Source organism: Periplaneta americana, chromosome 3 (assembly GCF_040183065.1).
Source record: "Periplaneta americana isolate PAMFEO1 chromosome 3, P.americana_PAMFEO1_priV1, whole genome shotgun sequence".
In the NCBI taxonomy this organism is placed as follows: domain Eukaryota; kingdom Metazoa; phylum Arthropoda; class Insecta; order Blattodea; family Blattidae; genus Periplaneta; species Periplaneta americana.
Window position 1 is genome coordinate 133,165,148 of NC_091119.1, and position 27,023 is coordinate 133,192,170.

Sequence of the window (27,023 nt, forward strand, 5' to 3'; positions counted from 1 at the left end):
TTACATTCATATAATTGCTAGATCTACTAAAATAATTATATTTCTCAGATGAGGTAAAATTAATGCTCCTTACACTTTCTTTTTCTCGATTTCCGCTGTAATTATGTTAGTCTCCAATACTTCCATAATGTAAAAAATACAATTCTCCGCTAAAACAAATGACTACAACAACTAAAGGCACATTCAGTAAACTTTTATACAATCACTGCTTCTTTGATTCCTGTTACATTACTCTTAACATCATGTTACCTAAACAAAGTACCTCAAATGGGTTGGTGAAACACTATTACACAAACAGGATGTTTAATTTTTAACAACACGTTAGTTAACATGCTGTTAGCGTTATTTTAACGAAGTTTGGTGGTAATTAAGGTTCGTATAAAGTAGCTGTATCAGGATAGGCATCCTTGGTCCATGCGTTTTGTTTACAAACATTAACTATAGTGAGGATCACGTAAGTGTAGTTTCTAAGGGCCGTATTCATAGACATTCTTAGCAAGGGTTTCCGGTGGATGATCAGCGAACTAACGTTTTTCGTATTCATAAACCATTGTTAGCGATATGAAATGATACGAATCCCGTACAAGTAACTAGTCGATAGCCGGGGCTAGTTTAGCACGCTCGTAGCGCGGGCTAGCGAAATGTCTATGAATAGCACCCTCAAAGTCTAATTTGGCCGCCTCTTCAGTGTTGCCAACTAATACCAGTTATCACCAAAAAGAGAAAAATCACAATGCTACGTACTGATATAATAATAATAATAATAATAATAATAATAATAATAATAATAATAATAATACCACAATATTATCAAAATTACTATCGGATCAGAACATACCGAATGGAAACCGATAAACTGTGGAGTTCGTCAAGGATGCTCCCTCTCATCACTTTTATTCAATATATACATCAACTCCATCATCAGACATTGGCGACTAACAATTCATGGAAACATCCCGCTCTTCCGAAATTGTACCACAGTCCACTATATACAGTCACGAAGCTTAAGTTTTGAGGGTGCTAGAAACAATAGACTGTGACGGTACTATTTTGCATTGCCTGTAATGAGGCGATATTAGCGATCCTAATGGTGAGCAACTATCTAATGTTTGCATATTTACTACGTATTGAGCTTCGCGACTGTATATACTAGACTGTGATTGTACTCTAGATGCATTATTATATGCAGATGATTAGATTCTTTTTGCTACAGATGAAGACGAGCTGCAATACACAATATACCATTTGAATATAATAGCACAAAATTTCAATGTAAAAATTTCCCCAAAGAAAACAAAAATTATGGCGTTCCAAGGTAAACAGCCAGTTAGGAGTAAATTTTGCATTGGTACCCATACGTTAGAACAGGTAAACTCATTTAAATATTTAGGTTATAATTTGACATATTTACCTGTTACTGATATAGGCCTATCTGAAAATATTCAACATTTTAATGGAGCCTTAAGAACCTTCAACCAGGTTTTCATAACCACGAAAACCCAAAAACATACCAGGTTAAAAGCATATAAAGTTATGGTAAGACCTGTCCTCATGTATGGTACTGAGGCCTGGACTGTCCGAAACTCAGATGTTCAACGCTTAACAACTGCGGAAATGAGATTTCTAAGGAGGACTGCCGGCTATAGCTTGATGACCACGAAAGGAATGAACTAATTACAAAAGAATTGGAAATTACACCTATTTATGAACATCTCAACCACTATAGACATAAATGGCTTAACCATGTCAATAGGATGGACCATTTCAGACTCCCAAGACAAATTCTCCGATATATAACACATGGAAGACGATCTTTGGGACGCCCCCTGAAAAGATGGACGGAGACCGTAACAGGCCACTAGGCCTAATACCTGCAAGGACGATGAATAATAATAATAGGCCTAATAATAATAATAATAATAATAATAATAATTAACAATAACTACATGTCTTACTTATTTATCATACCTCATCTTTATGTTGCGAGGTGTTTTCTACAGGATTCAATAATTTATGTAATAGTATATTTTACTTCTGGAATTCTCGCATATTATGTTGGTAATTAGAATTAGTAAGTTACGATCTATTATTAAAATTTATTTTGTCTAGCAACATGAAATTCATTGCTTTAACTAAACAGTTTACGATTCACAAGATCTAACCTAAAAATGTAGTTTGATCAGGTGAAAGGATTAGTACGAATTCCGAAAACAGAACACCACTTTAAAATGTATAGCTTACTTAAAATACTTTCAAGCGCTTTCTTTCTTGGAGAAGTCACTACCATGCTATTTTCTCTCTTGGGCATTTTAATAAAAATCTAAACACGAAAGAATTTCATAAAAAAATGTCAATATATGCACGTTTCATACGAAGTAGGTCTATAAGTTATTTCTTATTTCATTACACTTACCTGAATATAGAGTTGAATTGGAATCACAACGCAACAGAACTGAATTGTGTTTAATAAAAAAAAAGGTAAAAGTATCCCCGTAACATGCCATGAAGGCACTTGGGGGGCATGGAGGTAAAGCCCCATGGTTTCCATGACCTCGGCACTAGAATGAGGTGGTGTGGTCGCCACCACGCTCTGACCGCCTTTTAGAATTGTGTTTAATATTAATATTAATACCGATATTACTAATTAATTATTAATTCACAAGCCTAAGTACTTGAATTATTATCAGTTTACTTTACTGAAAACCGAAGTTATTAATGCCAACATAAAAGTTAGAAAATAACTGCCAGTTATAGTATTTGTCAGTACCCGAAATTCGAAACGAAGTTAGTAACAGAAAATTCAATCTGGCATCTAAAAAATCACTATAATCCACTAGCATATGTAGTAATAGGGAAACGCTGCCCCGGGCTATAGTTGTCGCGTGTTCCCCAGTCGACAGTAGCGACAACGTATATTCAGTTCCTATTGGCTGTACTGTACCAAAGACGTTATAATAATATACTAGACTGACACAGAGCGCTGGTGTGCTGTCCAAAATTGAAACCAGTCTGCGCATGTTTACGCCGCCATGCTACTGGTAGAAATAGAGCGGTAAACACGATTGTCATACTTGTCCTTTGTTTTGTCTCGGGTGTTTTTAGTGAACAGTGTGAAAGTAATGGCAATAGAATTTTGAAAGATGATATATTATCGCCGCGGACTCATGCTTAACATGTCGGCATCATACAATAACGTGCGGTGTACTTTTAAAACATAATTTTGTTGCTCTGTAGGTTTCACTCTAAGCGTCACGTTGTCACGTCTACTTCCACGATAAGAATAAGCACTAGTTTGTTATGTTGGCTTTCTTAACTCTTAATAATAACTCTTTAATAATAATTTTTAATCACATACCTTAATGTTCGTCCTCAGCACAAGACATTGCAACCTCGGTTTTAGTCCACGTGGATTAGACAAGTAAGTGTCATTTAATAATGGAAGAAATTGAAAACAATAATACAATTAAATTTGAAAGACCTGCCGAATGTTAGTGCATGAGGCCGCTCAAAGACCTGCCGAATGTTAACCATGAGAGCGTTGCGATAATACCATCCCTGTTTAATTTTCCAAGCCATTTGCAAAAGGTACGATATAATATTATCTCTGTTGTTACAATATTAATATAATTAAAATCAATCAGTAGTTTACGACAATAAAGAATACTTATCAGACTGTAGAGAAATCACACTGTGTGAATTATTTAGACTTACACATCATATGTTAAAACATTAGTGGAAAGATAAATTTTTGTTTTTATTATGTAAATTAATTTATCTGCAAGATTATAAACTTTCATTCAAGATCCATATATGGATAAATAAATATACAGATAATAAATAAATAAATAAATAAGTAAATAGCTATAAAAGCTAAGCCTTCTTTGTGAACTTATGATTCAGAGTTCACCTATAAATAACTCTTTTACATTTTGCCGGACATATATTTTATTAACAAAAGCAAGGAATGGCATCTTATTGATATTACATATGTGCATAAAAATTATGTATCATCACTCCGCAAGCAATGATAATATATCTATTTTATTTATTTAAAATAAAAATACAATATGTAAAAAATCCACACATAAAAAATGTGGTTTTTTTATCTTGCATAAAGTGATTGTTTAGTTTTTAGGTCTTCAAATTACCTATTGTTTGCAATGTATTAGGTACCGATACTTTTTATAATTGATAGCATTCCCTTTATTAATTGAAGATTTTTTAAAATGATTTATTGATCGATCAGCGCATTTAGCGCTATACAGATCAATTGAAGAATGAATTCAATGTAATTTGGCTACCTTTGCGCATTATATTTTGCCAGATTACCTATGTCCTGTGGTCTAGAAGTATCGGTAATATAATTTTCGATTCTTTAAAACTTAACAACAAGTCTATACTGATTATCACATATTTATTTCACTTAAGAATTTGATTATAATAAGAACTTGTGCAATCAAGGTGCATATATTTATGTCTTGTGATCTAAGAGTAATGTATGTTAATATAATATTAGTGTCTCTGAAACCTAACAATTTGCTGATTATCGTAAAATTATTCAAGCTATAATGTGTATTGTGTAGGCCTATTTATGGATGTATGAGTATGTTTTCTATAAATTGCTGCGTACGTATTTTCTTTTCTTTAATGTTCTAACTCATATCAATGAAACTTTGAATATGTTTATTTCGTCCTAATTTTACGTTAAATGTCGAAAATGGCCATAATCTGTCAATTTTAGATCATCACAGCGTTAATTTGCGTGATTTACGTATTGCTATTATGCGTCAGCTCTCCAACAATATGGCGGCAAGCGCAGCGTTCAATTTGCCCCGGTTTCCTCGTTTCGCGCAGCCGAGACTGTAGGGGCTTGTACTGTACATTCACTGATGTTATAGCTATGGGTTATGGAGCGCTCTTCCCAGCACGTAGAGTTTAGCTATAGTACGTTTCACGAATAGAAAGGGTTGACTCGATAGCATAGAGGCTACTTGACCATATTCCTGGAAAACCCGCACGTTACTGTATATGTTGTAGGTATAGGGAGGTTAGAAATAAAAGTCGCTGATGTTTCTGAAGTTCCCATTGCGTACAGATGCTACAGTCATAACCAGTTTGCATTTTCAAGCAGTTTGGTGTGAATTTTGTGGTCTTATGAACTTGTAAAAAAATTGCCATCTTAAGTATAAGCTTTATCTTATGAATGATTAATAAATTATAGTGTCTTATTTAATTGGTGGAAGAGGGAACCATATTCGTTGCGAAAATACAGAGCTTACATGGCGGGTTCACGAGTATTTTCAGAAAGAATATAATGATTCGAGGTGCGGTAAACGTATTATATCCGTGACTAAGTGTCTGAGAGAATTATTAAAACATACAAATCTAGTCTTTCAGGTAAAGGTCCCTGTAAAGCAGAGTTGAGACGGTGTCGGGTGGAGTTCCCGGGTAGCTCAGTTGGCAGAGCGCTGGTACGTTGAACCAGAGGTCCCAGGATTGATACCCGGTCCCGGAACAATTTTTCCCTTGAAATTATTCAACTATTAAAGCGACTGGAATTATTAAAAAGTAGAATTTTTGGAAAAACAAACTGGCGAATTGAAAATTCCAGCGAAAAAACGGCAGCAGGATTGTTCTTAAAATAATATAGGTAATTTCGACAGCAATGCATTGGGAAGGAATATTTTATAAGTTTGTGTGGAGGAAGTTACATTCCAAGCTTGAATTATATATTAAAAAGTGCCAAGAAGAAGTTGAGTTTCCCTGCGTCTGGATCATCTCTCTGGCGGATGAGAAGCACTAAGTTCCGCTATACGAAAATAATAAGGTTCAAAACTATTTGATGGAACGTCAGGACAAAGTTGCGCTGCGTAATCAGTTTCTTTGTGCAAATAAAGATATAAGATCAACCAAATGTGCTACATTCTTTCCCGGCAAAATATTGATAAATATGAACATGACGAGAGATAAACTATGGAAAATTAGTGATGACCCAGTTCCGTGTGGCCGATTATTAAAAAGTTTCAGGATTATAATACTCCATGCCGGTAGTGAACAGAGGTTACTGGTATTCAAATCGCGTCCAACTAAGGATTATTACGAAGAAATGGAGAGCGACCGTTTAAAAATATGGTTTCAGGGCAGCTTTTAGCTAATATTGCACCTAATTTTGTGATTGTTGCGGACAACGCACTACATGATACATACAAGAATGTTCTACCAGAATTATGAAGTTTCTTTTGAAACGTTCGGTAGTCCTCTCGCCCTCTTGAAAAACTGACCTCTTACTGGTTTAAAAACCGGCGAGGTAACCCTCTCTATTCGTGAAACTCACTATACTGGGTGTTCATTTCAAAGTGTGTCATGACGTCACTGTTGTGAGTCAGCAATTTGAAGCGAGTTCAGCTTTTATGTCAGAGAAGTTGAATATTATTCAAGGCGTTCAATCTGAACTTGTTCCCCCCCCCCCAATGACCCTTTTTTCATAAGTACCAGGTCGAATTTGACCCTTTCCTTTTGAAAGAATTGTAGGAGATCATATGATAAGTTATAACCTAAAATATTAATCTGAACTTGAGAACGTGTACGGTATAACTTGAACGTCGTAGCAACAGATGGCGGTGTGTCCGGTCTGAGTGCTACCATAACCTCTTTCGAACTGTGTTTTGCGCGGGTAAGTCGTACGCAGGGTATTTGTTGTCATCGGTTGCGTACGGCAACATTCCACAACACAAATCAAATGCTCCGTGTCCATGTTGACCATCGAAGGTAATGTCAACGAATACGTAAGTAATCGTCTTGACCCTCTCCCCATATCCCGATAGTAAGAAAAAAAACTCACCTCAGTACGTGTTTCCAAACAGTTCACATTCCTGCCACTACCGGCGTTACCGTACGCATCGGTACGTACTCTTCAGAATGAAGGCCGTACTTGCTAGGCAACTTCTCTGGCACATAGGTAATACACCTCTGTGGAAGTGTAGGAAGATTGAATTCTCTAGGCTCATCGGCTAGCCACATGACGGCATACAGCGAGCCATGACACACTTTGAACTGAACACCCAGTAGTGGAAGTGAGTAGTGTTTACTTAGTTTGAAGTAAGTCAAAGCCCTATCCTATACAGTGATAAAGCATATTCTGATACAGTTACTTTATCCGAACCTTTGTTATAATATTTAAGATAGGAAATAAACAATAATATCATTGTGTTAGGCAAACACTTGGTTTTCCATTTGTTATCTTTTACATTTACACATTGGAATAGTTACCCCGAAAAGAGATCTAACCCACAAAAGACAAATTGTTGAGGAAACGAAAAAAACATTTTATTCTTATTTGAAGGTTAATATCTTAAGCAAAGCATACATACTTGTAGTATTCCATTCTATTTTAATACATTTGAGTCAAACTGTAGGCAAAATAATATATTGCTATTAAATATTAACAAATTAATGCAAAATTGAGTGGAAAAACGATCTATCCCTAAAGAATGGAAAAATGATCTAACCTACAACTAACTTAAAATGCTATAATAAGAAGTGTAAAGGGCACAATCAATAATGATTCAGTTTCAAATGTTATATTGTCACTTTCACTCAGCTACTTTGAGAATTTTTTTATGAAACATCCGTCCCATTGTCACTCAGTTACTCTAAGATTTTGATAGAATTCACGAAATTGGGGAGTAATGAACTTGCACATATGCAACAAATCCACTTTCTTTGCTTTCTTTATTGCCATATCTCCATTGTACAGTTTAGGTATAACTGTTGGGAGTGGAATTAGCTTATTACATCGTTTGTGGGTTGCCAAGATTTCATAGGTTTGCCATGATTGAAGAATATTATGGCTTGCTCGAGTCCTGAGTCTATTTGGCTCCTCTTCTGAAAACTGGATCCAAAAGCATGAAGTAATCTTAAATTTAGGATCTCTTTTAAGCATGCCTTCTATGAGTGACAGATCAACAAAATCTTCTGTGTCCATATAGTATGCAGAGAATCCAGGACCAGCATTGACTATCACTTCGACCCACTGTTTAGGGTGATAGACTGTGGATTTTTTCTTTCTTCTCTCTATTAATGCAAAATCCCTGTCACAGGGAAGAACACTGTGTCCACTAACCAAGAACTTCTGACCATTGCAATGGTTGTAAAATATTTATTTCTAATGAGGTAATGATAGAGAGCTAAGCAGTTATTATTCTGACCGATGCAACGATCAGACCACACTACTAACCTCTTCTTCTCGCCTGGTTTTAGTGGCTGGAAATGCAATTGTGTGTACTTCAGAATGCACGACGTAACTTCTGAAGAACCTTTTTTAGCCACTGACTCATTCCATACGAAGAAAAAGGCTGTATCTTCTCCCATGTTATGGATACCCTGATTGTAGGTAGCAAACTGTCTTTGGTAAAATACAGAAGAATGGTGAAGTGTAGGACAGAAGAGTACTTGCTGCATATCCGTACACAGTACCACATATTCAGTGTTCTTTGCAATTTCAACATCATCTTGAAGAGCTCTATAGGCACCTTCTGCCTTCATATGATGAAGTGTACTCTGTGCAGTAATCTTCTTCTCTAGTTCTTCAGTGTCAGCTGTCACGAGTTGGATATACATTTCATCACAATATGCGCAAGAGTCTGATCGTGGTGCACCAAATCTCAATTTGAATTCACTCCTGAATATATTCTCTATAAATGCTGCGCGAACACTTGACACTAGGATTAGTTTCCTTAAAGAGATCATACATTTTTTCCAAAGAAAGTTCTAAACTTATATAACGCTTCTGAGACACAGATCTAGAATAGTGGCTCTCTTCAGCAGGCATAGACTCAATATGATTTCTTACGAGTTGTTTAACATCATACGTAACTGCATGGGGACGATTGAAATGCTTCCCACTCATATCAGAAACATCCAAATTATTTATAATTTTCAACTGAAGTGTTTGCACTCGACGAGAAGAAACGTTAAATACATCAAGTAGAGTTTTCTTACATACGTTGTAAGTTTTGCCGTTGGTGCAAAGCTTGTACTTAAATGTTGCATGCCTTCTTGATATGTTTTCCTCAACTTCTCTGCGTTTCACTTCCTCCAGAGTCATACATCCTACTAAAAATCTAGACTGTTCATCATATGTTAGTTTGTAGAAGTTCTGGAATAACTGTTTCTTCATATCAGGAAGAATCTCTCCACACTGATTATGGCAGCGGCATACAGTGATCTAAAAGTGTGTAATAATAATAATAATAATAATAATAATAATAATAATAATAATAATAATAATAATAATAATAATAATAATAATAATGATTACCTGTATTCTACAAAAATCAACATACAGCTTTCACTTCAAATAAGTGTGAAAGCAAAGTATTTTTGTGAAAGTAATACTATTTTCTCCCTCTTAGTTTTCAATAAAATTTCATATCGGAAATAATGTGTATTCGACAAGACAGGTTTTTAAAAATAGTTTCACACGACGTAATGTGTATGTTACGATGTTGCCTAAATGTTGAATGAAATATTACCAATGAATCGGACTACAGATCTGAAAACTAATAAAAAGCAGGTTATAGTCAAAATTGCAGTTACATCAGTGTTCCACTCACCATTTCTGACACACATTTTCCCGGCACAAAATGCCCTTTCCTACTCATATATGGCTTCCCAGCATTCCTTAAGGCTTTATTCTTATTATCCTTCCATTCATGAATGTTTATTTTGCGCTTCCGGCCTATATTTAATTGTTTTTCAGCACTAATACTCACAGCTTGCTTCACAACTTCCGTCATTTTAGTACAGATAGATCACTATTCACCGGAATACCAATATTGAAACAAAAAAAACTAACCTTTGAAAGAGAAATTATGTCATTTTACGTCCGCTAGGCGGTGACATATCTTCGATAGATCACTATTCCACTGAAAACTCAACTTTCGATTTTTTGTTGGTTAGATCTCTTTTCGGGGTAACTATTCATTTATTATTTTATTGATGATTTTACTAGTAATGATACAAGAATAGTTACGAGTTGATGATTGTTGGAGTGCATGATTTCTGAGATAAAGATGATCAGACTAGTAAATTCATGAATGGATGAATTGGACGGAGCTATGCAATAATAGATCAACCGACAATTTGGAAAAAAAGTGGGATATTTTAGCACAAATCTGTTGATGGCAGTCTAATTTAACTCGGAAAAAAAATGCGATATCTGAATTTTGCAGCTATTTATAAGAAAAAATTCGTTTATTTCATAAAATTCATTTATTTATTTTGCTTTGAAATATTAATTCAACTGCTGGTCTCTTATTAAAAAACGGTTAGCATTTTTTGGTATTATTTGTGCCATTTTTTAATGGTATGAATGTAATACTTCTTGCATAAAATGTTTTATAAAAAACAGATTTATTTCAATGGCCAATATCTCGAAACAGGTTTTTGGCGCTTGGTCTCTTATTGCGTAACTCCGTCCAATTTATGAATTATTAAATGTGGAATTAGTTGAGACAATGGATACAAGGGTAGGTAGGTTAGATTGATGTACCAGTATTGTAACAGAAAATGAATCGTGAATTGCAAATATCTGACATGTCCATTTGAGGGAGAACTCTAGTGAAAATTTGGTCAAAATCTGAAAAAAAAAATCGAAATTTGTTTTTTGCCATAAATATGACCTTTGGTTAATGGCCGATTCATTTCTACTACATTTTTTAATATACCGCCATTTTTAAAGACTCAGCGGCCATATTTAAATCTCCGTGCGCATCCTTTAAATGTCCACTGCAGTGGGCGGTTCTCTGTTCGCATAGCTCAACATTCTGTGTGATGTATTTCAAATTCCGCGCAGATTTTTGTGATAGTATATGATGGACTATACACTTCTCCCATCTATTGGTGTACTGGCAGTACTACTTGCAGCCGAAAGAAAGCAGCGGGGTTCCTTTTCTTCTTGTCTATGCTTTTCTTGTTCCTTCCGGTTCCCGCGTGAGTTTTGTTTACAAATTGAGGGATTACTTGTTGCTACTTGTAAGGTAATTTCAACGTGTTTTATAATATCTTATTCACAGACTATGGTTTTATTGGTATTTATAGTGTCTATATATAGTATTTTGTAGTTATATTTAAAATGATTTATAGGATTCGCGTATATATGTATTAGTAATACATACAATGTTATTAGGGTCTAGGCCTAAATTACTATAGGTCATTCTAGTAATTATTGTGTTGAAATTACAGCATGGAGAGATTATCTAGAAGTCGTGCCCACAAAAAACGCCCCTCCAAAAGGACACGAAAAGCGCAGCATGCTGTAAAATGCAAATTTGCAAAACAGTGTGCTACAGAAACTAGGCCTAACCTCTGTCAACCCCAGCTAGGTGTAATTAACCTCCCTGATTGCCAGGCAGGTCCATCTGCTGTTCATGAGCCTCGGGAAATGTCATCCCCCTCTTTATCAACAAGCACCAAGAAGCTAAAGATGTTTGAAACCACTTCTGCAGGTGAGATTGAACAAGCATTTCCTTCAGATTATTTGTTAGTTCATAAAAATGTGTGGGGTGAACTGTTAAAAAATCTGAAGTGTTATGAATGTGACAATAACGCATTAGAATTGCAAATGAGGGAGAACAAAGGGTTTGCAACCAAACTAGTGGTAAAATGTACTGCCTGTGGTACAAACTGTGGTGAGACCTTCAGTAGCCCACAGACAAAATCTGATAGTAAGAGGCCACCGTTTGAAGTAAATAAAAAAATGGTTGAGGCTTTTGTTAGCACTGGTTCAGGTCATTCTGCTATGCAGACATTCTGCTCTGTGGTTGGCATGAAAGGTATGGCACTTGGTACATATCAAAGTCATCTTGACAAAATTGCTAAAGAAACTGATTGCTATAACCAAAAAATCCTCTCCCGGTCTCGCAGAGCAGTACGAGAAGCTCATGAAGAATGTGACCCTACACTGAAATCCAGCAATGTAATGGACATAGCAGTGTCATATGATGGTACCTGGCATAAACGTGGCCATACTTCGCTGTATGGTGTAGGGTTAGTAATAGATATATTGACAGGCCTAGTTGTTGATTATGAGGTACTTTCAAAATTTTGCCATGCATGTTCATTCGCTGCTGCTGATCTAGGTCAAAATTCCCCAGAGTACAAATTTTGGCTAGATGGTCATGAAAAATCTGGGGATTGCAACAAAAATTACACAGGTAGCTCCAATGCTATGGAGGTGGTTGCAGCAGAGAGGCTATGGTTGAGGTCTGAAAAAGAATGTGGCATGCGATACACTACAGTACTCTCTGATGGGGATGCGAAAACACACCTGCATTTGAAAAAACTGGCTGTGTATGGAGCAGGTGTTGAAATAAATAAAGAGGAATGCATCAATCATGTTGCAAAGAGAATGGGCACTGGCTTGAGAAATTTAGTAAAAGAAAAGAAATCTCAAAATGTTAAGCTTGGAAAATTAAATGAAAAAGCCATTTCTGCACTGACAAATTATTATAGGGCTGCAATTGTAAATGGGATGCCTGATATCAGTGCAATGCGGAGGGGGATTGTTGCAACCTTGGCACATTCAGTGTCAACAGATGAAAAGCCTCGTCACGACAAATGTCCAACTGGACTCGACTCTTGGTGTTTTTATAATCGGAGTAAGGCAAAGGGAGAGGAGCCTCAGAGTCACAAGAACATGAAGCTCCAGTTATCAGAAGCAACACTAGAAGAAATTGCACCCCTTTACACACATCTAACCAGTACTGAACTGTTGAGCAAATGTACACGTGGCGCTACCCAGAATGCGAATGAGAGTGTCCATTCTCTTATATGGAGAAAATGTCCTAAAGGCACATTTGTCTCAAAAATCAAAATTAACATTGCAGTGGCAAATGCAGTTGCTGAATTTAATATGGGATGCCTGCAAAGTCAACTAGTAAAAATAACAATTGGGGAGGGGAAATTGACAGAGGTAGCAAAGAATATTCTGACTAGGCGAGACAGAAAGCGTACTCATATGAGTGAATTGAAAAGGGCAGAGAAACAAAAAAAGGCACGACGAACTAGAAAGTTGAAAAAAAGTGCAACAGAAAAGAAAGAAAAGGAAAGGGAAGGCCAAACATATGGTGCTGGGCTGTTCTAGATATGTAAGTACATTATATGCAAGTCTTATTTTAAAAAATTGCCTGTATCTCAAAACTACATTTTTATACCTTCAAAATGCTCTGTGACACATAATTTTCATCTCATTGTTTTCAAATTTGGAAGACACACACTTCGAAAGCTGCTTAAAAACTCTAGTTTGCACTCTTTATGTAGAATTAAAAATACTCCCGTTAATGGTTGTTAAATATCAAAATGTGCTAAATTTTCAGCGGAATGGACAGCACATAATTAATAATTTTTTTATTTCAACATAAAGTGATTGAAAGTTGAAATGACAACTTGGAATTATTAATAAGTGTATAATAAAGTAGGCAAAAAAAAAATTACGGCCTATACTGAAAATGTGATTGACGTAGAGCATTTTGAATTTGCATATCATATCATATCATATCATAATTAAAATGTTGATAACTCAGAAACTGTTTGTCCAATTGAACTGAAATTTTGCACAGAGTATTGATTTATTACATTCCTTTAGGGGTATGAATTTCATTAGAATCAGATAAAAATTACAAAGGTTACAATTTTCACTAGAGTCTCCCCTTGAGTAAATTTTTCAGGAGATACAAAAAACTTCTTATCTTCAAAAGAGTTTGATTTTTAGAGTGACTACTTTTTTTTCATTAAAGCATAATAATAAGTTCTAGTGTTTAACATACAAGAACCTCAATTTCTTTTCTTCATTATTTCCTTGAAAAAAAATCTGAATTGCGTGGACATGTGAATTTTACAATTCACGACTAGTAATCTAGTAACAATTATTTTAATTCTTTAAAACAATTTTTAGGCGAAGAAGGTGGAGCTGGACTTTTCTATCTTATAAAGAACATTAAATGTATACTTAAACCAAGAAATTCAACAAAATACACAAACATACAACATTGCAAAATTATGTGAATAGCATAGGTATTTAATTTTCAAATTCCTTTAATCATTAAAAAAAAAAGCAAACTGATTTTTTTTTTAAATTCTTAAAATTCCACATGCTCTAGATTTGTAGTGTTCCAGCAATTTCTTGCAATTTACTATAACTTATTGTGGCTGTGAAACTTACACTGAGAGAATTACCAATACTATATTTAATAACGTATATGGAAGTTACAGTGTATCTACATAAATTCCAGTGCGATACATACCGAAAGGACGGAAGGGATGCTCGTACCAGTGGAAGACACTCTTGACGGGGGACAAGTAGCTCTCTCGCAAGTGGGACGGGAGCGCCTTCAGCTCTTCGACGTGGGGCCGCAGTGACGGGTAGGTCCACCACCAGGGTTCGCGAGCGATCTTCGCGTGGGGCGTGTCTTCTAGAGGCTGCAGCACGTCCGACAAGGGGCGACGCACGCCTGGGCAGTAGATGGGCACCCCTTCTGTGACACGAATAGTGACACCATAGCGACACTGTAGCGTCCATTCTTGTTGAAATCATGTGCACATTAACATAACCCTATTTGTATTGGAGTAAATCCATGAACATATTTATGATTGGGAAATGTTGCACCTGTCTTTGATCACTATTATCATAGTCACATAATAATACTTTGGTATCTCTTCTTATTTCATGAAGCAGTATCTCTCTGAAGCAGCTGACGATATACGGCTAGAGAGAATGGAGATTCAATTCCTGCCATATGACACGAGATGCATGATGGGTATTGTAAGTTTCCCTAATTCAAAGGGTTTAAAATTCCGTCAGTATAAATTCCCCTAAAGACTGAACGGGTAAAATGTTGGTAATATGTAAATTACTCTAAATTCAATTACTCTAAATCCAGAAACATTTAAGCCTTGGTTTTTCTGAACCGACACATGCGAGTGCAAGACCTGCGATCTCGCACCTCGCAGTTATAGAAACCACTCACTATCTCTAGTATAGCATTACTGAGAGGACACATTGTGTGTATTGCTTCTCTGTAGGTGTTTTTATCAAATTGTTAATCGGTATATTCCTGAGTTGTTGATCGTTAATTTAAGGCAGCCGTGGCGAGAACGTGACTCGCGAGACATTGTGGCTCGCAGTGATAGCGCTTGCTTCTAACCTCCACCAACCTCCACTCTCTCACTCACTGGAGTCAAGCTCCGTTCCATTTGTATTTGTCTCTGACCTGCGAGTGGCATATGTCTCTCTCGAAACCATGTACGAAAGTTCCAAGTAGGATGGGAGGACGCATTTTTTTTTTTTTTTGCGGTCAATATGATGAGAATATTAAATGTATGATTTTTTCACAAGTATTACGAGGAAAACGGTTGTATAACATAACACGGCATTATACTACATGTTACTGATGAAACATTAAAAGGTTAAGTGTTATTGTTGTTATCATCACCATCATCATCATCATCTCTGTACGTCGATCCTTTTTCAGCAGATGTACGAATAATACAGTTAGCTCTTCAATTTGAACTCACTGATTTACTATGTGATGTCAAATGAAAACTAGATGTAAGGACTTGACAAATGTTGAACTTTAAAATCTTTGCCAAAAAATAAATATCCGAAGCTTCGTTCTTTCGCTTGCTCTGTTGAAGCCATGTTCGCTACAACTTACATTTGTGAAAAATTATTTTCAACAATTAAGATAGTAAAAACCAAATTTAGATCACGAATGACAGACAAATACCTTCGTGATCAATTACTACTGGCAGTAAGTGACATAATTCCTGATTTTGAAACTTTGTCGCAGAGACATTCTGAAGACAGTTCATTTTAGGTTGTGATATTGTTCATTTATTGTGAATTTCTTTCTTCGTTACACATACTAAACATTAGTTTGTAGCGTTGTACTATATGAAATTATATTTAAGTGCTTGACGTAAGGAAAATGAAAATCCTTTAATAAGTCAGACAGTTGCTTCACTTCCCCTTCGGGTGTCCGTCTCCCTCCATATGTGCTATGCATGTTGCAGGTTACACAGTGGCTCAGCGCACGATTACATTTTCGCCACCACTGATTTAAGGGATTAGGTACAGCTTACAGCAGTAAAATTTTGGAAATATTCAACATTTTTTTTCTCCATTACTGTATTTTGTACAATAATTAAAATTCGTAGGTGTAAAACACTGTTCTTCTACTATATGAAAAAAATGTTTTTGAGATTAAAAAAAATCATTTACAAATTTTTTTTTTTTTTTTTTTTTTCAAAATTCAGTTCACTGTGCAGTGATGAAGCATTTCCCACATAACTCAAAAACTATCCAACATTATGTGATAAAATTTTTGTGTGTATTTATACATGTCGTATCTACAATATGATGCAAGATTATCTGATAAGAAATAAATTCATTTAAAAAATGGTCAAATATCAGTATTTTCTCCTAACACAAAATAAAAAAAAAATATATTATTTATTAAGGAATGTAGTTGAAAGAGCATAATATTGTAAACATGAGTTTTAGCAATAAAATAAAAGAGAGAGAACATGAAAAATTTAACAAGTTTATGAGTTATGAGGGAAACGCTTCATCGCTGCACAGTAAATTGCCACCATTTTTAATTCTTGGAAAAAAAATATATATATTAATAATTTTTTTAAATCGTAAAAATATTTCTTTTCATATAGAAGGACTGTTTTACACTTATCAATTTTCATTGTTGTACAAGATACAGTAATGGAGGAAAAAAATGTTTAATATTTCCAAAAATTTTACTGCTGTAAGCTATACGTAACCCCTTAATTGATAATCTGGTCTCTTTGATTCATTGCTTATTAAGTGATTATATGCTTAGCCAGCTCGTTGAGTTTGCAACTCATTGGTTGATAAGTTGATTGATATATCAATTGAATTATTCATTTATTGACTGAATGAACTGGCTATTATATTGATATTCTTTTACGTTTTGTTGATTAAAGTTATTCATTGTTGTATTTGACCGATATAATTATCTATTTAATAATAATGAGTTATTTGCGATTTATAAAAAACTGCATTTATTTTTTTGTACGGAAGAGTTACGTATGTACATAGTTGCAAAAATGGAATATGTTATCCAGTCTTGAAATCTATACCTTCTCCAGTTGTTGAACGACAAATCTCCTCGCTCTTGGCTCTGAGTTTTCTCCTCGATACTGTCTCTTCGGAACGAAAGAGCTCTTCCTTTTGTTCAATGCGCTTGAGGTTGAACTCCAGGGATTCCTTGGCGCTCCTGAATCTTAATAATGTGCCTGCAGACACGCCACAAGTCAACTATCAGACAGTGTGTGAACATAACTTACAAGTAATAATTTACAACAAAATAAGATACAATTACTAGATTAAACATATATTGCTGAACTACTTGATTATGTTTTGAGTATGAAGTAAGATCATTGAAACAAACTTAAGAGAACAACATATTATCTAATCTGTAAAGTAAGGAGATGAATATCCTTCTCTGTCATTGAAAGGAATCGAACCTTTCTCCTGTGTATACTAGCCACAAGAATGCTACTTCGATTACAACAGATGATAAAGATTAAATTATAACAAATTTACAATTTATTTAAAATAAAATTCATTAACATACTGCTCAATTGCAATTCAACCAAAATATTATATGATAATTTAGATGTTGTAAGCAACATTTATTTCAAATTCAATATTAGTATAAAACACGTATTAAAAATTTATGTACAATATTATATACTACATAAGCAGGTAATATAATATCGAATAAAATTAAAAATAATTAATATTTACAGTATATTAATAACATATTTGTCCAACACTTACAACACAAATAAAGTTAATATTTCTAAGTGAATCAATCTACGTCTGCAATAAAATGTTATCTATGTTATGAAAATACATGTAATAATATTAATTGAATTAGACTCATTACAGCCTTACCGATGAAAGCAGCATGTTAAGGAAGTATACAGACAATAATATTCGTGGTAATTAAAGTAATATTAATATAAGATACACTTTCAGATTTGATCATATAAATAATTAAAAAAGTAAATGGTAGTACATAAAGAGACTGTAAAATAGGAACATTTTCGTGCAATATTAAATAATAACGAGTCAGTACCAGTTCACTATAGTCCTCATTCCAGAGGGAAAATGTTACAGTAAAGGCTGTTTATAAAGCGACATATTATAGCTGCTTCATAGTTCTGTAGTGTGAAATATAAAAAATGCAATTTAAATTACAATCTGAAATTGTACGGTACAGTAAAGGCTATTTGTGAAGCAACATATCATAGCTGCTTTATAATCCTATAGTGTGAAATATAAAAAATGCAATATAACTTACTATGTGAAATTGCAAGGTGCAGTAAAGGCTGTTTGTAAAGCGACATATCAAAGCTGCTTCATAATTCTATAGTGTGAAATATAAAAAATACCATGTAACTTACTATGTGAAATTGTAAGGTTTCAGTAAAGACTGTTTGCAGAGCAGCAGATCAAAGCTGTTTCATAATAAAATCATATAGTGTGAAGTATAAAAAATACAGTGTAACTTACTATATGAAATTATAAGGTATAGTGAAGACTGTTTGCAGAACAACGTCATAGCTGCTTCATAATTCTATAGTGTAAAATATTAAAAAAAAAAAAATGTAATTTATTATATGAAATTGTAAGCTACAGTAAAGATTGTTTGTAAAGCAACATACCAAAGCTACTCCATAATTCTATAGTGTGAAATATAAAAAAATACAATGTAATTTATTATGTGAAATTGTAAGGTACAGTAAAGACTGTTTGTAAAGCAAATATCAAAGCTACTCCATAATTCTATAGTGTGAAATATAAAAAAATACAATGTAACTTAATATGTGAAATTGTAAGATATAGTGAAGACTGTTTGCAGAACAACATCATAGCTGCTTCATAATTCTATAGTGTGAAGTATAAAAAAATACAATGTAATTTATTATGTGAAATTGTAAGTTACAGTAAAGACTGTTTCTAAGCAACATATCAAAGCTATTCCATAATTCTATAGTGTGAAGTATAAAAAATACAATGTAACTTACTATGTGAAATTGTAAGGTACCACAAAAGCTGTTTGTAAAGCAACGTATCAAATATGCTTCATAATTATATAGTGTGAAGTATAGAAAATACAATATAACTTACTTTGTGAAATTGTAAGGTATAGTGAAGACTGTTTGCAGAACAACATCATAGCAGCTTCATAATTCTATAGTGTAAAATATTTAAAAAAAAATACAATGTAAATTAGAATGTGAAATTGTAAGGTACAGTAAAGACTGTTTGTAAAGCAACATATCAAAGCTACTCCATAATTCTATAGTGTGAAGTATAAAAAATACAATGTAACTTACTATGTGAAATTGTAAGGTACCATAAAAGCTGTTTGTAAAGCAACGTATCAAAGCTGCTTCATAATTTTAGTGTGAAGTATAGAAAATACAATGTAACTTACTATGTGAAATTGTAAGGTATAGTGAAGACTGTTTGCAGAACATCATAGCTGCTTCATAATTCTATAGTGTAAAATATTTAAAAAAAATACAATGTAAATTAGAATGTGAAATTGTAAGGTACAGTAAAGACTGTTTGTAAAGCAACATATCAAAGCTACTCCATAATTCTGTAGTGTGAAGTATAAAAAATACAATGTAACTTACTATGTGAAATTGTAAGGTACAGTAAAAGCTGTTTGTAAAGCAACATATCAAAGCTGCTTCATAATTCTATAGTGTAAAGTATAAAAAATAAATGTAACTTACTATATGAAATTGTAAGGTACAGTAAAGGCTGTTTGCAAAGCAACATATCAAAGCTGCTTCATAATTATATAGTGTGAAGTATAAAAAAATGCAATGTAACTTACTATATGAAATTGTAAGGTACAGTAAAGGCTGTTTGCAAAGCAACATATCAAAGCTGCTTCATAATTCTATAGTGTGAAGTATAAAAAATAAATCTAACTTACTATATGAAATTGTAAGGTACAGTAAAGGCATTTTGCAAAGCAACATATCAAAGCTGCTTCATAATTCTGTAGTGTGAAGTATAAAAAATAAATGTAACTTACTATGTGAAATTGTAAGGTACAGTAAAGGTTGTTTGCAAAGCAACATATCAAAGCTGCTTCATAATTCTATAATATGAAATATAAAAAATACAATGTAAGTTATTATGTGAAATTGTAAGGTACAGTAAAAGTTGTTTGTAAAGAAACATATCATAGCTGCTTCATAATTCTGTAGTGTGAAATATTAAAAAAGAAAAACAATGTAACTTTCTATGTGAAATCGTAAAGTACAGCGTTACAGAACTGAAAAATGTTACATTTTAATTTCTGTTAACCAATATTATAAATTGATGTAAAATATGTTATCTGTTGATTTCGTTCGTCAAAATTTATAACTTTATTATTATACGTTATGATGTAACTGAAACGTTTTCATGAAAGCTACTTTCAAATGATTTATATTATTACAAAACTTATAAAATAGACTATGTCTTCTGAAATAGGCATAATAAAAAATTTTCATTAAGTAACTAATAAAAATGTTCGTTATACTTTTTGATGCTACTTTATATCATATAAATATAACGTTGTTTTATATTTTATAATTTTATAAATTGTAATTTTGTTTACATACTGTATATACGGAATCTTTACCTGACACAGAAATATTCATAGTATAAGATTTGAAGTAGCAAAATTGTGATTTTTCATCACAAACAAAGCACAATTAAATTTAAGAGATATTAATTGTATTATTTCCTCAGTACTTAAAATCTACAAGTATTTTAAATTTTGTGTTTATGTTATGACCTGAAATGGGATATATATTTGCTTAAATGCGAAAGAATTACAAAATATTTGAAGTTTTGAAATAATTTACATAGCAAAAATTAAGAAACGATAGTTATATTTATAATTCAATTCTTAAATCTGTTGTTGTTCAGTTAAAAAATAGTAATAGTAATAATAATAATAATAATAATAAATTATTTCAATGAGCAGGTAGTCGATTCCCTTTCAGTGCAATATTACACGCACTATAAGTTAGTTTATACCCATGTTTGGTAGAGCCATGCATAAGTTCTAATTATTGATACACATTTTTCATCTAATTTTATAATGTTTTGTGTTTTGAAATAAAAATATTTCACAAATCTGTACCTATAAATTTTACTCATCTTTGGAGAAACAACAAAGCGAAATAATTCCAATTTTTCAATTGCATATTAAAACAATAGGTACGATAAGCATTTTGTTTACTGAGTGTTAAATAGAATTTCATTAGCCAGTTTGTTACTTATATTTTACTAGTAATAAATCACATTCTAATCATCTGTAATAATTTTTACATTAAATTATCTTCTACAATTACCCAACGTATAAATTAAAATTTCTGACTATGATCTGTTTAGCGCTAAATGCGCTGATCGTTAAATAAATTGTTAAAAAAAATTCTGACTTAGTTACAATATTAGAATTCCTTTACTTGTAAAAATTAAAATATTGTATGATATGAAAGATAATTTGGCCTCAAATATTACACCATGAAGAATGGAATAGTTTCCTACTACAATAGCAGAAATAGTCGAGCTTACCAGGGCTCTTTCATGTTTGTATTTATGCGACATTAGACACAGAGTGAAAAGATGTAGGTACCATAAAGAATAATCTGAAAAATTGTATCATAAAATGGCTAGTTTAATTGCATTGAACATGCTGTATTAAGCATTAATAATAATTATTACTTTCAGCAACAGCAAAGAGTAAATGCTGAGTTTAATTTTTAATAACAGAGATAGGCCTACTTCTATTTGAGAACACACAAGAAATTCACTACTAATTAACTACTAGGATAAGTTAATATAAAGATGAGTAATTTGTAGAATAGAAAGCAATGTAATTGAGGTTAAATATTAAAAGTGAATAAACTTTGCTCTTACTGTATTCAGATCTTCAAGACTTCAGTGCGTGAAGCCGTTGATCTTGCTTGTAAATTAACCCAGTCCTTATAAAAATATACAGTATTTTTAATGAATGTAATTAAAAGAATCTCCGTACCTAAAATCGAAAGAAAGTAACCAAAAACATTGTACAACAGAAAATCAGTACAATTGGAGACCTCATTTGTAAAATATCTGCGTTTCTGATAAGGAGTAAAATTGCAAGAAGTCAAAAATCGATGTTTGTGGAAGTTTTCTTGGACACTTTCTTCCAACTGCCCCTATCTGTAATTTATTCTCATTTCCGAGTTATTCACATTATCAGAATACATGAGGGTAAATCAATGAAGAAACGAGAAATGTTTATTTGATGTAAATAAGTAATTTCTTATTTAGTCAGTCAATATACTGAAACTTCTTAAACAATTAAATATTATAAGCTTATGTATACTTATTTATTTATATAGATACTATAGGCTGTATACTGTATAATATAGATTTATTCAAAAGTCATGAACCATTTGTAAGTCCTGTAATTTTGTCAAAACGTATATTTATAGAAAAATAGTAGAGGAAGTGTTACAAATATGAAATAGGGATACAAATATGAAATAGTGTGATATACGACCTGAGACAAGTTGTATTACAACGTAAGTCTTCCAGATTACTACAAATTGATACTCTCTTTCGCGAAAATGTGTTAGTTTGCAGTTTGAAGCTGAACTGTTGAAACGTTTATCATTATTGCGTTTTAGAGGAAAGTGAAAATTTTGACGGTAAGCTCTTTTCTTGGATATTACATTGTTATTCCTCAATATTAGAATTATTAATGATATATTTTTAAAGATAAATATCTACGTTTATAGCGATGTATGTTTAATTGATTTTCTTTTTAAATTATGATATGTTTTGAGGTTACAACTTACAATATCAGTAGGCCTTATGTCACAAATATGAAATACAAGTATTATTGGTATTCCATCTTTATACCTTAGTTTTCTGTTTCGTTACTAGTGTTGACACCTGTAGAAGGAGAGAAAACCTCATCTTCCAATAAACTTAGAAAACAGTGGAATGAAAAGGCAATGCAAGAAGCCATAAAATAAATTCGAGAAAAAACGTGAGAGACGATTCATCTGGATTCAGTTTTACTGTTGGGAAAACACCTGCTTTTATTAGTAGAGACCATTTTGACTTTGCAATTTTGTTAATCTTGTAACTTGTTAATAGTATTCCATATTATGTGTACTTTCATTTTTATGAAGGAAATATGTTAGATTTTAGAGGAATTGTTTTTCTCAAACATTTTATAACATCTTACGAATTTCTGAGTCCAGTGTACCATTCACAGGGACATTCAGCAATAAACAGAACGATACTTTACGTTCAGCATCCAAAACATGTAGATTCCAAGACTAAAAAGCAAAATGGTAGGGCCTATTCCATATTTGTAACACTTACTCCACAGTTTCATAAAATAATGGGGTTTATTTTTCACTGAAACTTCTGTTTCAATTGTTTCACTATTGTTGATATGAAAATAAAATAAACGGACAACAATTCAAACTATTCTTGAGTGAGTTAATACATATATTTGCATGAATAAGCTTTAAATGCAATTTTTCGTCATTGTGGAAGCTTGTGAAAAAATTTAGAATCTGAAAAATGTTGTGGTAGGTCAAAATTCATAGAAAAGGATGCGAGTGCTGGGATGGATTCACAAAATCACTATGAAGTTGGACAAAATTAAGAATATGAAACATGCAGTGTTATTCAAGTTGCTAGGTGACAGCTGATAAGCTACTCAACAGAGTAAATATGTTTATACTTGAATAAACCAGATTCTTTTATGAAGAAAACTGTATTAATATTATTTTGTTATAAACTTACTGCTTAACAAAGTTAGAGAACTTTCAAAATTTTCGTGAGAATTTAGACCATAAAAATATACTACAAAATATTATGGTCTAAATTTTCGGTTGTAAATCTGAAAAAAAGAATGTAATTATCTAGTTTATAGAATAGACTTCCTTAACTAGTAGTCAGTAGCTGTGAATATAAACCACAACAACATTTACTCTTATTTCATGGTATAAATATTTCGTTTACCTCAAATTTTAACATTTTTAAGTTCACATGTTGTTACTTACAGTATTGCTATTTTAAATACTTTAGGTGAACTGCATAAATGAATACGATAGACAAACTTAATAACTGTTAAGTAAATGCTGGAAACTTCATAGAAACAAGCAAACACATTCATTTTAAATAATAATGTGCAATAACTGGTACATTGATTGTTAATTATTGTTCAGTTTCGGCCTACATGTAGTCTACTGCACCAAATTATTTAATATACAATACTCGTATTAATGGTGAGGGGCAAAGTGAGGAAGATATCCCTGTAGACTTTCAAGACGAGTAATATGTATTTTGGTGAAAGTATAATTTAATAATAATTCATTTTCTTCTCATGTCTTAGTTTGGAAATATTTTTTGGTAATTATTGATCTTTTAATATTACTCTATCTTCTTAGTACAAGATTCAACATAGAACATATTTATGTTCATTACCGTTAAACATATACGCAATGTTAAACGAGATACTATCGACAAAATTGTACTCCTATTAGTAGAAACTGTTCTTAAATTGGGTGAATAAATGTAAAGCATTATTTTATTTTTAGTCTAGAATGAAATGCAATACTCTTATATTGCAGAATTTAGTTACCTGCTTCAGAATTGACATATTTATTGGATAGATACCAGGCTATAGTAATATACAGGCTGGTTCACGAGGATTTACCATCCTTTACGGAGTTTATTTCTGAATAAATTTTGAGCAAAAAATGTCATATAAACATAGTTCCTATTTTCAATATTTTCAGAGTTACATTAATTTAAATTTGTTTATAAAATACGTTTTTTCTTTAGTTTGAAGGTAAAAGAATAAAACAAATAGGGAATGAACCATTCAGAAGTATCATTTCTTTAATTGGCAAGTATTATGAAGCTAAAAATGTGCTGTGAAATCCTTAGTTGCTTCGTACAGACATCTTTTTTTCTATTTTTAACTAGAAAATTACATTATTCTTACGCACTTTTCACAAAATTATTACAAATCATACCACTTCCACCGACTTAATTATTTGCAGTTCAATTTTACATCCTAATATACAGTCTTGGAGAGTTTACAACACATGTAAAAAAAAAATGTCACTGTCCGCTTGAGTAGACTTGGCCGCACTTTTGTGAACGGCACTCATCGCTCTACGTAACTGCTTACAGCTATATTTGATTTCCATAGCGCTCGCGCTGGCTGCTGACTGCACGCTGACCAAGATAATGCGTTCCAATAACGAAAAGTAAAAATAAATATTGAGAATATGACATTTTTTGCTCAGAATGTATTCGGAAATAAGCTCCGTAAAGGACGGTAAATCCTCATGAATCATCCTATATGTTCATTTTAATATGTTCATGAATTTAATGTCATATTAAAATCTTAATTTTTTAAAATAAAAATAATACTTTCATTTACTATATGGGAGAGCGGTGTTTTAGTTATAAGTAACTTAATAATACAATATATAGAGATTCAGAATTTTATTTCTTTTTATGTTTATATAATGTATATTACATATGTGTACAAGAAATATGTACATCATTTTAATAATTTCCAAATTGTTTTACATAGATTTTAAGCCAAAATAAATTTCAAAAATTTCTAAGACTTTGTTCTCCTCAGGTATTTATGACATTTTGTTTCCATAGAAGCACCTGAAGAGTTTACAAGCCAATATATATCACACACCATGCACAGTCAAGTTCTATTTGGCAGTATAATGATTTACTTTCTTGTGGTTGTGTTGGAGTACATAGAAGAATAATTAAACAGCATTATTGCTATATTTATAATTCTTTCCTCAACATAAATTATTAATATTGTTCCCAAGTCTCTTAAAAATGGAATAATAAAAGTACTGATAAGGTATGTTATGAATAACATGGTATCTGTTATTCCAATATTATTTCCTAATATTGCTCTTCGAAGTCATTACATATCGCATATCCTCATAACATAACTATCAAAATCAGGTACTTTGTACTTAAAATTGATCGCGATAGGAATTAGTACTTTTATATTGTTTATTACATTGATAGATACATAGATTAAATATATATTGTAAACTGACGAATACAGGGCTAAAGACAACTATATTCAACTATGCAATAAAAATTATATTTAAAATGGAAACATGTATTACATTACATGAAAATCGCAGGGATGTTTTAGACAGCATTTTTATAAGCAGGAGCAAACAACAATCCATTTATAAACATAATTATTTAGTTCATAAAAATTATCCCAGACGCCCTTTCGTTAAATTATGTTTTAAAACTCCCAGAAATGTATCATTAGATATTTTCCGATATATTTATAATGAAAAATTTTAAACTGACAAAATAATTACTATTCTTAGTTATTGTCTGCTTAAGTGAAAGCTATATACTGGGTTACTATGCACAACACATCTTTATTCACGTAATTTCACGGACAATGTTGCGACATAACAAGAGAGAGACATTTATACCGGGTGTTCATATCTTAACGCGAAATGTTACCCATAACATTATTATGTACTCGCTAGTTCAATTTTATCCTTATGTAAATGTGTTTAGCTAATTGGTCAAGTGGGAACAATAGCTTCAATGGAAGCAATAATGATAATACTGGGTACTTATCGACAGGAGTGGTACTTCAACACAGCCACGAAGTTGGTACCGGTACTTTAATTTGATTTAGCGTCGTCCGACAGCGTGGCTTCTTCGTGGGAAGGGATTGATCCGACTCTTCATATCACGGGAATTGAAAGAGTTTAGAAAATGTGAGCTGAAACAGAGAAACAAAAAATTAGTGCTAGAATTCACAAAGTAAAGATTCAAGTTACAACTAATATATTAAATATGTTAATTCTATTTTGTA

General features: G+C 32.6%; 2 protein-coding genes across 4 annotated transcripts in view; one reads left to right on the forward strand and one right to left on the reverse strand.

Annotated features, from left to right (window-relative positions):
- Positions 1 to 27,023, reverse strand: part of Mf (myofilin) — a 176,089-nt gene that overhangs the window by 82,456 nt on the left and 66,610 nt on the right. For 2 of the 3 annotated variants that reach the window (XM_069821650.1, XM_069821649.1), the window contains exons 4-5: positions 17,173 to 17,328; positions 14,304 to 14,534 (exon numbers count right to left, since the gene is read on the reverse strand). In XM_069821650.1, coding sequence (XP_069677751.1) covers positions 14,304 to 14,534; positions 17,173 to 17,328 — 387 coding nt within the window. Of the gene's footprint in view, positions 1 to 14,303; positions 14,535 to 17,172; positions 17,329 to 25,627; positions 26,931 to 27,023 lie in introns of those variants that run through there. The other variant, XM_069821651.1, reaches the window with a different exon arrangement.
- Positions 10,899 to 13,404, forward strand: LOC138696548 (uncharacterized). Its single transcript, XM_069821646.1, has 2 exons — positions 10,899 to 11,039; positions 11,245 to 13,404. Exon 2 carries the CDS (start codon positions 11,246 to 11,248, stop codon positions 13,142 to 13,144), a length of 1,899 nt encoding a protein of 632 aa, XP_069677747.1. The 5' UTR covers positions 10,899 to 11,039; position 11,245; the 3' UTR covers positions 13,145 to 13,404.

Bases quoted from the DNA above. Each gene is read 5' to 3' on its own strand.
- LOC138696548 (XM_069821646.1), top strand. From the start codon at position 11,246: ATGGAGAGATTATCTAGAAGTCGTGCCCACAAAAAACGCCCCTCCAAA.